The sequence below is a fragment of the Saccostrea cucullata genome, unplaced genomic scaffold (genome assembly GCF_032062105.1).
Source record: "Saccostrea cucullata isolate Sc308-1 unplaced genomic scaffold, CSIRO_AGI_Scuc_v1 ctg69, whole genome shotgun sequence".
Classification (NCBI taxonomy): Eukaryota; Metazoa; Mollusca; class Bivalvia; order Ostreida; family Ostreidae; genus Saccostrea; species Saccostrea cuccullata.
In genome coordinates, this window is record NW_026939160.1 from 304,394 (window position 1) to 316,642 (window position 12,249).

General features: G+C 39.1%; 1 protein-coding gene across 3 annotated transcripts in view; it reads right to left on the minus strand.

Annotated features, from left to right (window-relative positions):
• Window positions 1-12,249, minus strand: part of LOC134252358 (probable E3 ubiquitin-protein ligase HECTD4) — a 42,712-nt gene that overhangs the window by 2,602 nt on the left and 27,861 nt on the right. For all 3 annotated transcript variants that reach the window (XM_062734815.1, XM_062734814.1, XM_062734816.1), the window contains 23 exons: window positions 12,067-12,228; window positions 11,541-11,689; window positions 11,153-11,393; window positions 10,784-11,042; window positions 10,221-10,487; window positions 9,732-9,997; window positions 9,391-9,551; window positions 8,868-9,285; window positions 8,280-8,410; window positions 7,752-8,195; window positions 7,237-7,439; window positions 6,498-7,038; window positions 5,478-6,329; window positions 4,853-4,945; window positions 4,638-4,737; window positions 4,003-4,139; window positions 3,686-3,876; window positions 3,030-3,296; window positions 2,646-2,801; window positions 2,132-2,295; window positions 1,752-1,904; window positions 1,119-1,237; window positions 22-217 (listed from right to left, as the gene is read on the minus strand). In XM_062734815.1, coding sequence (XP_062590799.1) covers window positions 22-217; window positions 1,119-1,237; window positions 1,752-1,904; window positions 2,132-2,295; window positions 2,646-2,801; window positions 3,030-3,296; window positions 3,686-3,876; window positions 4,003-4,139; window positions 4,638-4,737; window positions 4,853-4,945; window positions 5,478-6,329; window positions 6,498-7,038; window positions 7,237-7,439; window positions 7,752-8,195; window positions 8,280-8,410; window positions 8,868-9,285; window positions 9,391-9,551; window positions 9,732-9,997; window positions 10,221-10,487; window positions 10,784-11,042; window positions 11,153-11,393; window positions 11,541-11,689; window positions 12,067-12,228 — 5,670 coding nt within the window. The remainder of the gene's footprint in view (window positions 1-21; window positions 218-1,118; window positions 1,238-1,751; window positions 1,905-2,131; window positions 2,296-2,645; window positions 2,802-3,029; window positions 3,297-3,685; window positions 3,877-4,002; window positions 4,140-4,637; window positions 4,738-4,852; window positions 4,946-5,477; window positions 6,330-6,497; window positions 7,039-7,236; window positions 7,440-7,751; window positions 8,196-8,279; window positions 8,411-8,867; window positions 9,286-9,390; window positions 9,552-9,731; window positions 9,998-10,220; window positions 10,488-10,783; window positions 11,043-11,152; window positions 11,394-11,540; window positions 11,690-12,066; window positions 12,229-12,249) is intronic.

The window sequence follows — 12,249 nt, forward strand, 5'->3', positions numbered from 1 at the left end:
TAAATCAAATAAGAAACACACCTTCAAAAAATCTAGATCCACCACTGGTAAGCCACAGGTTCTGATTTCTAGATCCAGTGGGGACATTAGGGCCATCAGTTGAAGGGGGATAACTGATGCTAGTCCACAATGTACTGCCCTAACCCTGTCCTCACACAGTAGTTCCTGGAATCGGAGTCGTCTGATGGCGTCCACATATTCCTGTCTGTTCTCCCAGCTTCAATTATAAGCCCAGAGTTTTTATCAAGAGAGTTACCTTATTTCAGGTTATTTTGGTATAAGGAATTTTTGGGATTTTAATATTAAAGAGAAAGTTGAAATATTAAAACTTTAACATTCTGGTGGATTTGTATTTTTAATACTATATTAATATATAACTCTAGGTAAACATGATGGAAATGCTGGTGCCTTTTTTTTTTTTTACAATCTCTTTATCTACCAAACAAAGTTTTGCTCATTGCCATATTTACATTGTCTACGGTAAAGGAGGGAGAAAGCAAAATACATGAAGAAAGATATACAATGCAAGGCATATATTTTGGCCAGTACTAGTTCAGTTGATTAGAGTATTTCGTATTATAAGTGAATCCCTTACCAGACTTAACTGTTCCCCCCAGTATTTTAAGTGAATCCCTTACCAGACTTGAACTGTTCCCCCCCCCCCCCTTACCAGACTTGAACCCCCCCCCCCCCCCCCGGTATTATAAGTAAACCCCTTACCAGACTTGAACTGTTCCCCCCGGGTATTATAAGTAAATCCCTTACCAGACTTGAACTGTTCCCCCCAGTATTATAAGTGAATCCTGTTCCCCACGGTATTATAAGTGAACCCCTTACCAGACTTGAACTGTTCCCCTAGTATTATAAGTGAATCCCTTACCAGACTTGAACTGTTCTCCCCAGTATTTTAAGTGAATCTCTTACCAGACTTGAACTGTTCCCACCAGTATTTTAAGTGAATCCCTTACCAGACTTGAACTGTTCCCCCCAGTATTATAAGTGAACCCCTTACTAGACTTGAACTGTTCCCACCAGTATTTTAAGTGAATCCCTTACCAGACTTGAACTGTTCCCCCCCCCCCCCCCCCCCCCCCCGGTATTATAAGTAAATCCCTTACCAGACTTGCACTGTTCCCCCCTTGTTGACGAGTTCCACCTCTTCCCCTGCCAGGGAGGAGTACACAAATCTGGAGAAGGCCCCCGAACACAGAGCCTGCAGCTCAGATTCTGTCTCCACCTACAATAATTATTACAACATTTAACACTCAGTCCTGTCATAGATTTCCTCTGTGTCTACATAAAGAAAACTTTAATTTCATTTATTCTGAAGTAGCATAATCTTTATTGCTTTTTTTAAATGTCTTAATATTTCATAAACAGTGAAACTTTTTTCACACCGACCACCACTGGTTCCCCAAAAAATTGGCTAAATTTAAAAAACATTCCCGATTAGAAAACCTTTTGAAATCAGTGAGACTTGAAGTTTACATCTCAGTATGCCAGATTACAAAATGAACAACATCAGGATCAGACAAGTTTCACCATATATCAAAACCCGAAAATTAACTATGCACACAGTTTACCTGAATATGCTAAAATGCAGGGAAAGTGACTTAAAAGAGGGTCTCTGAGCTTAAATTTTGTTTCATTAAAAAGGAAATCTTCTGACTTTTGTAAATTACAGCTAAGAAAAAATGTCAACTTAGGAAACAACAACATGTCATTTACTGATCTAGCTTCACTGAAAATACCATTTCAATCTTCTTGATGTAGTTGTAAGTCAGTTGGTCAGCTTCCTTCAGGTCTTGGACCGGGTCCAGTTCTGTCCCGACAAGAAGCTTCCAGAAACAGGACAACATGTCCATTCCCAGGGGAATGTCTGCCCGCATTGTTATCCCTAGCAACTGCACAAAAATAACCAATGTTAGATCAATGTTGATCATAAAACCAATCATATTTCACAAATAAACAATGCATAGATTAATGTAAATAAGGATACAAATATTTTTATCCCTGAATAAAAATTTCATCGTTTAAAACAATTATGCAAGACAAGAGCATTCTTTCAATAACACATGCATTATTAAAAAGACCTTTTCTGTGAACAAGCAAATATTCTAAGGAATCTTACTTGACCAAAGAACTGTAGAAGCCTTTCCTCTGAGTAGGACATGGGGCCGGGTCTGAAGATGTAGCGACCTTTGTTGTCCGAGTTATTGCAGGGAATCAGTAAACGTACCAGGGGCCCACTGATTTCTTTGGCAGCTTGCCATAAAAACTGTCGGAACGAGCCACCTTAAAAAGAAAAAAATCAAACGCTAGATATAAAATTTTAAATTGCATTTCTGGATAAGTTTACTAGAATGTCATAAATCTTAAAGGTTTGGATTGCAACAAATTAAAAAGAAAGAAAAAGAAATTAAGAAATTAAAAACTTAAAGAAGGTGCCTTAACACTAATCAAGACCTGTATGTTCTGTATATTACATCCTATATAAATGGAAAAATATGATTGGGGTCTAAAATATATCTTACCATTTAACTTCCAAGTACATATAAATATTGTCACCATTTTACTAGGTGTCTATCGGTGTCTTAATATCTATCAGAATACTACATAATTATCCTTTATGAGTTTTAACATACTTGTTCCGTGGACCTCTTCCCCCGTGAGGCGGACGTTGAAGGCGTAGGTTGGGTCGCCTCCACTGGCCAGTCTCACACAGAATTGACGAGACGGAACGGTCAGTAGCTGTCTGTAGGCCTGACATAACCAGGTCGCCGGGCAGTTCTTCACATCTCCTACAACAGGGGGTTATGTCATTCAATATTATGTCTGGAATTCATCACATCTACCTTGTTACCATTGTAACTAGTATTATTCATGTCTTCCATAAATTTTTATTTTTCAAATATATATTTATTTCTAACAGACAAGAAAATGATTTGCTATATCATTCCCTCTTCTTTTTCATATTCCCTAGCCTATTTTTTAGGAAAAATTTCTTTTCATGCAGAAGAGATATATACTTGTTACTGTCTCTAGAGGATCTAGGGTTATTTCCGGTGCTGCCTGGTCTTGTTTTCTCTGTTCGGTGGCATTCAGAACTCGGTTCATCAGGTTAATCTTGGTATCATAGAACACCAATCCCCTCAGCTGAGACAGGAGAGCCGCTGTACTTCTGTTATACGTCTGAGCCGGTCTGAGGTCCACCAGGGGCAAGAAGAAGGTTTCCAGAGTATTATTAAGGGACTGAAGGAGGGCAAACCTCAAACGAATGCTTTCCAAAGGAACACCTGGAAGAATAAAGGTAAAATTTATTTTTAAGGATCATACCATGGATTTGAAGAGCATTCTAGTGTCTCCATCTCCAAGAAAAAAATAATTTGATAATTTACATGTATGAAAGCAAATTTTCCAAAAAATTTCTCATGTTTCCAAAAATAAGTTGTACATTAAAATGATACTGTAAAATTACATATTTTTGGGGGAATTAAATTTTAGTGGTTTGAGGCAAAAATATGCAGATTTAATTTTCTTGATGAAGAATTGTTGAGTAGTTATATCGGTGAAAAATTACACTTCATGGAGGACATGAATTTGCTGGTCTCTTCATACATCTCAATGCACGAAAATTAAACCCCCACGAAAAATCAGTGATTCACAGTATATGATTAGATTGTACCTTGTAAGCAGCTGAACTTTTCATTACTGAGGACTGCCTCTGAGATATGGATTTCGTGAGGATGTAACAGAGCAGTGGCTACTGCTAGCTTCCGGGACAAGGAGTTGATGTGTAGGACCAGGGCCGAGTCCATCTCTGGTGTCCACTGACTGGCCATCTGGGACGCCTGACTGGCGTCCAAACAGGCACACCTGCAAACATTCACATTTACTTATAAATTAAGCAAATTCAGAAGTCCAATGGGGGCTTTCATCAATTTTTCTGCACAAATGCAATAAATACAATGAACATGTATTTTGAAATATTTTCTTTTATACCTTTCAAAGTGGATGTCAAATCCGCAAGCCAGAATGGCTCTCCATACTCCGCGGATATCTTGTTTAGCCGAATCCAGAACAAACTGGAAGAATCCATCCAGAGTCAAGTACTTAGCCTCCTCTGGCATCCAGGCCTGCTGCAGATTTGGGAAAAAAGAGTAAATTAAAGCTGAAAATTTTGCATAATCAGGATCACCAAAAGTTACTAATAACTACAAATCTGAAAGTCATACAGGGACTAAACAATATTCCCCTAAAATAAACACTTATTTTATATTCTCTTTCCTTCACAATATTTTGTCTCAAGAATCTATACGTTACATGAAGCTTATACTGTAAATTCACATTTTTTTGTGGGTCCAATTTTCAAGATTTGAGGGAAAAATCTTGGTTTGTGGGGACTTGATTTCGTGTATTGAGAATATTTTATTAATAATATATATGAAATTTTACATTTCATGATGGTCATAAATTTGTGGGCCTCTCCTTGCCTCGAAAACAACAAAAATTGAACCCCCACAAAAATTAGTGATTTCACAGTTTATGAAGTCTAAATTGAAAGATACACTCTCAGTTATTTCACAAAAGAATGCCCTTGTGTGACATGATTGGGGTGGTGATTTTGTTATCCTTACTTTCATGCCTTTGGTGGATACTGGATCAGAGGTGGCACCCTCCTTGGAACTTTTTTCTGGAAAGTCTTTTCCTTTTGGCTTTTTATCTTTCTGGTTCACTCTGGAAAGTTTTTAATTAATGCTTAGAAGATTTTTTCTGAATTAAACAAATATACAGTAAGACATAGTTAATGTAAATATGAATTGAACAAATGTGATAAATAAAAATTCTTTACTTTTCTACAACTCCCAGGACCACTTTTTCTTTGGATCCCCTTGGAGACTTTTTGGAGGGTTTCCCTTTTCCAGGCTTATCGGCATTTGGTGACCTTAAAGTTATTTATACAAAGACATAAAATTATGTTTAAATGAATAGTCACAGAGTTGCTTGTTTCCTTTCTCAAAGAATTCCAAATTTTACAAACATGTACAGGAAAACTTGTTTAGTACGAACACGGATATAGCGAATTCAAGAATATAGTGAAGTTTTTCTGGGTCCCCGGTAAAATTCTTTGTAAAATTTTCGGTTATAACAAATATTTGTAAAATTTTACGGTTGAAATAACGAACTTTCAGATATAACGATTTGTATATAAAATTCAATTCATAATAAAACCTTAGATATATGTTTTGAACCCATTTTGAGTAATCCTTATAAATGTTAATACAGATATAACCCTATTACCGAGTTTTACTGTATTATCTTTGAGATTTCTTTAATAAGAACATGAGAATCCAAGTATTTACATGAAGATAGACATTTCTTCCAGGCTAATCTAAATTTGTTAATTTGAATTCACATCATTTTCAAAGAGATATCCTTAAATTATTTTGGTGAAATACCAGTAAAAACTTTCTTACATTTCTTTGTCTGGAGACTTTAACATTCCATAACGTCGCAGCACATGCATGGTTTGTTCCGCCAAGGATTTCTTAGGAGGTTTAATATTGTTCAGAAACACACACAACAAATTCTCCTGCACGTTCTGTAAGATCTGATCCTTCCCTAGACAGATGAATCCCGAGTCGTGCCTGCTCTCACTCCCTCCCTGCTTGTGCTCCATAATAAAACAACTGTGAAAGATTTCAGTCAGAGCCAGAGTGGCTGCGTCTGACATTTCCTTCTGATGCTTGTCGCTGAAGAACTTATACTGGAGGTACTCCTCTACTGCTGAGTTGGCCTGGGGCTCCCCCACCAGGGTCGGCATCACCGTGGTGATGGACAGCATTTCCTCAGGGACGTCCCCTGCCTCCTCCTGGTCCTGGGTCAGACTCCCCAGCAAGACCTTGTTTTTAAACAGAGCCTTTTTGACATTCTCCAGCTTCGCTTTGGCCACAACATTTATCACAGCATAACCTTTGATGTGTTGAATAGGAACCTCCTCCTCTGTTATCTCTTGGCTTCCCACACTAGGGACCTCATACACTTGTTCTGAGGAGGGTTCCACTGAACCTGAAGGAATGGATGGCACCTCAGGAATATCTGCAGGAACATTTAATTCTGGTAAAAAGATCTCGTCTCTGTCCAGGCCTCCGTTAGCATTACAGGAGGCCCTGATGGCCTGTTTTACTGTTTCGGGGGAGGAGTTAGGAGGGATTCCTGTGATCACCAGCATGCGACTGGCCACAGAGGGGGTGCTCAGAGTCTTGGCTGCATCTGATACAGCATCATTCAGAAAACGTCTGCCATGCTTCTCCTTGAATCCCAAGCACCTGTAAAAACACACTCTCACTTAGTTTTGCTAAAGAGGAATATATTTTTCAACCTGTAATTTAACTTGGTCTACAGAAAATTGAATCCATAATTTTGAAAATGCCTACTTTTCCTTCAATTGTCACCTGAAATCAACAAAACTACTAACACAAACTTCAAATTCCTACCTGACGATTTTGGATACAGTGACAGCTCTGTGTAACCACAGAATATCCTCCATTTTGATATTTGTTCCACTAGGATCCCCCTTTCCTGGATCACTGTCTGCGGTGGCCATAGAAGTCCCAGAGGTGGAAGGAGAAGCAGAGGCCGCTGAAGCAGAAGAAGAAGTTGGAGTCACATCCGAAGAAGATGCTGGGCTCAGGGACATGGAAGAGTCGCTCTCACTTGTACGCTGAGTGGTGGTGGATCTCTTAGGCACGGCTCCTCCTCTCTCTTTATCTCGTTTTGCTTTGAGCTTCTTCCTCTTGGCAGAAGATGTGGGACTGCTGAGGGGGTGTAGAGAAGAAGAAGATGCAGTCTCCAGAGTAGAGGATGAGGAGGACTGAGCACCAAGACTGGGAGGAGGTTTGAAGTAGTCATCATATCGCAGCTCTGCCACGGCCAGATTTACCTCCATCAGAGCATGGAAATACGTGGAGAATCTACCTTTGTCTGAAACACCAATACCAATTCCTGTTCCACTCACTAAAGTACCTGACTGCCATCCTGGAAAAGTAATGCTTCTAATATAATTTTTCATATGCATTTAAAACACCAAATTGTTTCAGCTGGTTTACTACCAGTATTAACATTTCCAAACAAAGAGTATGATTCCAAATCTAAAGTGAGTGAAACATATAAGAATAAAGTTTTTTAAAAATTATTTTCCAATGCTTTACACAAATATTCCAAAACATTTCCTACCCTTGGTTTCCTCCTCATACAGTCTGCGGAGCTCGGCCTGAAGTTGTACCAGGAGGCCGGTGGAGGGGGTGAGATGGGGGTTCAGGGTGGGGAGCTTACTGCTGTTACAGCCCTCACTGTAGTGGAGGATCCTCAGAGACTGGGCCAACAGATGGAACAGGTACTCCTTAATAATGGCCGGGGTGTTTGTCATCCATAAATGTCTAGAAGTAAGTATATGAGGGGAAATTAGGCAAATCAAACTTTAATCTAGTAAAATACGACCAGCATTACTATATTGCATGATAAAGAATTGAAAGCATTTTCAGTACATGTATAAACAAAATACAGTGAAACTTGTCTTATCTGAATGTTGTGCATTATTGTCTAATACAATGTCAACTTAAAGTAAATTTGTTTAAAATGTTGTCTGAGCTGGCCAATTTCTAAGGAACTAATGGTGCCAAGATTAGACAAGTTTTACTTTTGTAATACAATTATTTTTTTTGTAAAATGAAACTGAGACATATAATTACCTGCAAAGAAGTTCAATCATGTGTCTGAAGACTGGGGGAGAGATGACAATGTTATCTACACTCCATAGACTGTCATGACAATCTTTGTTCTGGAGGGTCAGCTGACTGTCCGTCATCTTAGACCTCTCCCTGGGGCCACAGCTCTTAGTGCCACAGCCATACTTCTCACTTGTCAGGGTCTCTATGTAAGCCACAGCCAGCAGAAACTGTGGGGGCAGGGCATGGATGGTCAGGATAATCCCTGGGGGTGGGGAGACACCCAGTCGGATGTGGACCCTGTCAGTGGGGACAATGGCAGGGCTGTACTGTTCATTCTGATTACTGGTAGAGGTGGTGTCTCTTGGATAACACACAACTTCCAGTTTTGCAGCATTTCCCGTCTTTTTAATCCTCTGTCCAGTGTAAGAAAACACTCTGGCCCATGGGGACTTATACAGGGATGTACTGATAAAAGAAAAATGAAATAGTAATATGTCAGATCAATTTGTTCAGGATTACATGTAACAGTAAAGGGGAAAATGTGCTTACTCTTTCTTTGCAGCTTTGGAGTCAGTTTTACAGGACACCACCAGACACCCTGCCCCTGGGAAGTGGAGGTCTGTGTTAACCTTGACCTCTGTTACAGGAAATTCTTCATAAGGGAACATCTCAGGGGCAGTCTGAAATAAAAGCAAACAAGAATTTGTAACATATAATACTTTAAAAGTATCAGCATTATATGCTCCTTCACCTTGATATTTGACCTTGACATGTCCTGAAGTTTTGACATTGACCTTTAGTTTGCACAAAATGAAATTAAGACTACTGTAAATCACTTTTTATTCGCGAGAACTTTATTTTTGCGTAATTAAGCCAGACAGTGTGCTCGCGAAAATTTAATTCTCGGGTATAATAGTATTCCTTAAGATTATAAAGAGCAATAACCACAATTCGCGAAAATTTTGTCTCACTAATCAGGAGTCAATGACTATCTCGCGAAAATAAGGTGTCGCGAAAATTAAGTGATCTACAGTATATGAAAAAAAAAAAACAAATTTATGAATATCTTTTAAACTATCAAATATCTTTACAATTTAGATTTTCTTAATGAACTACATTAAAGGTGTTAAAAATTACCTGGAAGCATATGCAGATCTGGGTTGTCAATTCAATCAAATAATCTTCTCCTTGACTGGCAGCTCTAGCAATGGCTACAGCCAACTCTCTTTTTAACTTATCCTCATCTTTAAACAATATCTTAGTAAGAGAACACATCTGATTGGCTAAGCACTGGGCCAATGAGGGTGAATTTGTCAGATTTGTTGCCATGACAGTACCATGGGTTAGGGGTGGACATAAAAGTTCATTGGACAATAACTGAAGGTTTTCAATGTCTAACTGTTGAAGGAGGGCAGCACTCGCGGCCATTCCTGAGCCCAGACTGGCAGAACAGGAGACAATCTCCATCGCTGGGGAGTTACAGTGGTCGATCAGTTTAAGTAGAGCTGTCCTACAGAACATCTTGGCCAGCACTGACTCACTACTCAACAGCTCTCTGTAAAATAATTGAACAATTACATTCAGATTCAACAATACATGGTACTGGGATTTTAATTCAAAAAGAGACCCTCAACAAAATTCAAGATGTCAGTTTTCTAACCTGTGTATGAAGACATTAGAAGTGTCCAGTATCTGACCCCCGGTGATGCTGGACTTCCTCAGTCCCTGTGGGGGCCTCTCTAACATCTCTATAGGGTACCAGAACCTCACCAGGACACCCTCACTTCTCAGGTACACCTCAACTTGTACAATCTCATTAGACTGAAATAAAATGAATCAAGCATTTTGAAATACTCAATTTACAAATTTTTCATTTGTTTTTGATGCCATTGCCTTATTTCTACTGTAACTTGAAAACAATTGACTTTTACAAAAGCCCCACTTATATGTGCAAAATAACAAATAATGAATATTATGAAAAATAAAAATCTGGTTCCTTACATTGTCAACATCTAGGACATTTCCAGTCAGACCAAATGTTTTGAGCATACTGCGGACAGCAAACTTGGGCAGTACAGTGGTGCCTGCGGTGGAGGTTTCTGCGGTGTTCCTGATCACCACGGTGGTGCCCTTCCTCACTCTCTCTATGGTAAACTTAGCTAGATCCTCCTTAATGTTCTCTATAGTGGGCAGGTGGAGATCTCGTGGTATTCCTCCATTTTCTTCATAAAGAAACTCCACTGTTTGTCGAGCAATATCTGTCATACCTACAGAATAAAGCACAATTTTTTTTAGAAGAACATCAGAAAATGATCTCAGATTCATGTATTAGAAATTTTAGACAACAACCAATCAAATAACCTACATTGAAAAATAAAATTATTTTAGAAATGAGAAAAATTCCCACATCTTAATCACTGTTCAAAACTCCTCTGTATTACATATGGATTCTTGAAATGTTCCTGATAATTACAGATTTGAAGAAGATACCTAATTGTAGTGCTCCTCTGATCTGCTCCAAACCATCCTTCCTCTCTGCCTCGTTTCTGAACCTCCGTCTGATGACGGGGAACACCTTCTGTTCCCAGGCCTTGACCAGGAGGGCGTAGTGGTCCTCAGACCCGTTGTCCTCCTCCACTGTCTCCTCGTCTGACTCATCGTCCTGCATCACCGGTCCTCGCTGATCCGGTCCAGTCGTCACAAAATTATCATAGCAACTGAACAGTTTGAAAGCTAGACAGTCTTCTGGGTTGTATACTGAAAAAAGGTTCAAGGTTATTGAAAGGAGAGCTTTGATTATCAAATGCCATTCCTGTAAAATCCTTTTGTTTCTTTGTAAAGTACATTGATAGTTTGACTGAAAGCAAAACATTCATTAAAGGTCCATCCCAATTAGAGAAAGATGAGCTGGGAAGATATATGAAATAATGGTAGTCCTTGTTAAAAAAAAAAACCACTACTTCATACATACTATAGGTACAAGAAAATAATGTTTTGAAATATCAAATATGAGTTATTTAAGAAGTGCTAACTGTCATAAACAGGTAACATACCATTCTGTGGTTTTGGTATGGTTGCAGTTTTACACGGGGGTCCTTTCGGGGCTTTGATTTCCTCCACCATGGAGGTATCAGGGCTGGGCTGGGGGCTTCCCTCGTTCTCACTGTCAGTGTGGGGGTGGAATGGCAGGTGACAGAAACTCTCCCTGATCTCCCTCGTCAAGTCATTCGCTGCATCAGCCGCCTCCTTATGTTGCTGTCCTTCAGCAAAAGCAAACGGCCTGGTTCCAAAGTTTGCTCTGATTCTTGTGTTCTAATAAAAAAATAAACCACCATCAGCAACAAAACATTCAGATACCCAGTATGTCATACTGCATTACATATCTTAAATGCAAAAAAATGAAGAAAAAAATGGCATTTCACCTTTTTCTGGATATGTACAACAGGATACATTCCACCAGAAACATCATCCATATAGGCATTGAGGCGATGTCCGTTATACGTGAAGTAGACCCTACCCCTTGGGGTCTGTCCCTGGACAGGGGACTCTCCTGTCCTCTCCCATCCTATACCTGCTATGTCCCCAGCATTCAGGGTGATGTCCAGTCTCACACTCCTCCACTGAAGAAGACTGGCCCCGTTATAGTGGACGGCCTTACCATTGCTATAAAAGATTTATTGCTGATCACATTTTTTTATCTTGAGAACAAAATAACCAATGATATGTAGAAAAATTCTTGCTTGACTTAAAGACTAAATTTTATGTAGATGTAAAACTATAGATAAACTCAAATTGTATTAAAGGACTTACTTTAAAAAGAGACATGTTCCTACAGGGTTAGTCCAGGCTCCATCTTTCTTGTCAGCTGACGGAGCGAAGCCAAACGAGATGACAGCTCCACTCTCCTCCTGACTGTCTCCAAATGAACAGATCTCCAACTCCCAGTAAAATGCAGGAGCCTATATTAAAAGTAAAGAAGAATAGGGTCAATTGATTCTCTCTCAATATTTTTTTGTTCAGTTTTGAATTACTTGGTTTCATGTACACAGAATTTTAAAGGATAAAGATGAATTCTTAGTTACACTAAATATTAAAAGAATGAAGATAAATTCTTTATTTCAAGGTATTTAAGCAATGAAAATTAGCTTTTATGGTATGCACTCTGCTATGCCAAGGATAATAAAAATAAATTTCAATATAATGCACAAAACAGCATTCAGTGCGTTGTAATATAGATACATTTTCATGAATATGTACGTGTTATTGACTGCTGTGAAAGAATATATATACATTGTACCTAGGTATATATATATTTTTTTTTATAAAAATGACGTACCTGTTGTGGAACTGGTTGGTTGGCATAGATCATGGTGCCCCTGGGTAGTCCACTTCCTGTACTGGGGTCACCAAGGAAGGTCACTCCTGTCATACCCTGAGAGAAGACAGAGGCCCGCACAGGGGGGAAGGATCGATTGGCGTCCAGCAACATCTCCTGATTCTAATGGAAATACAGCACAGA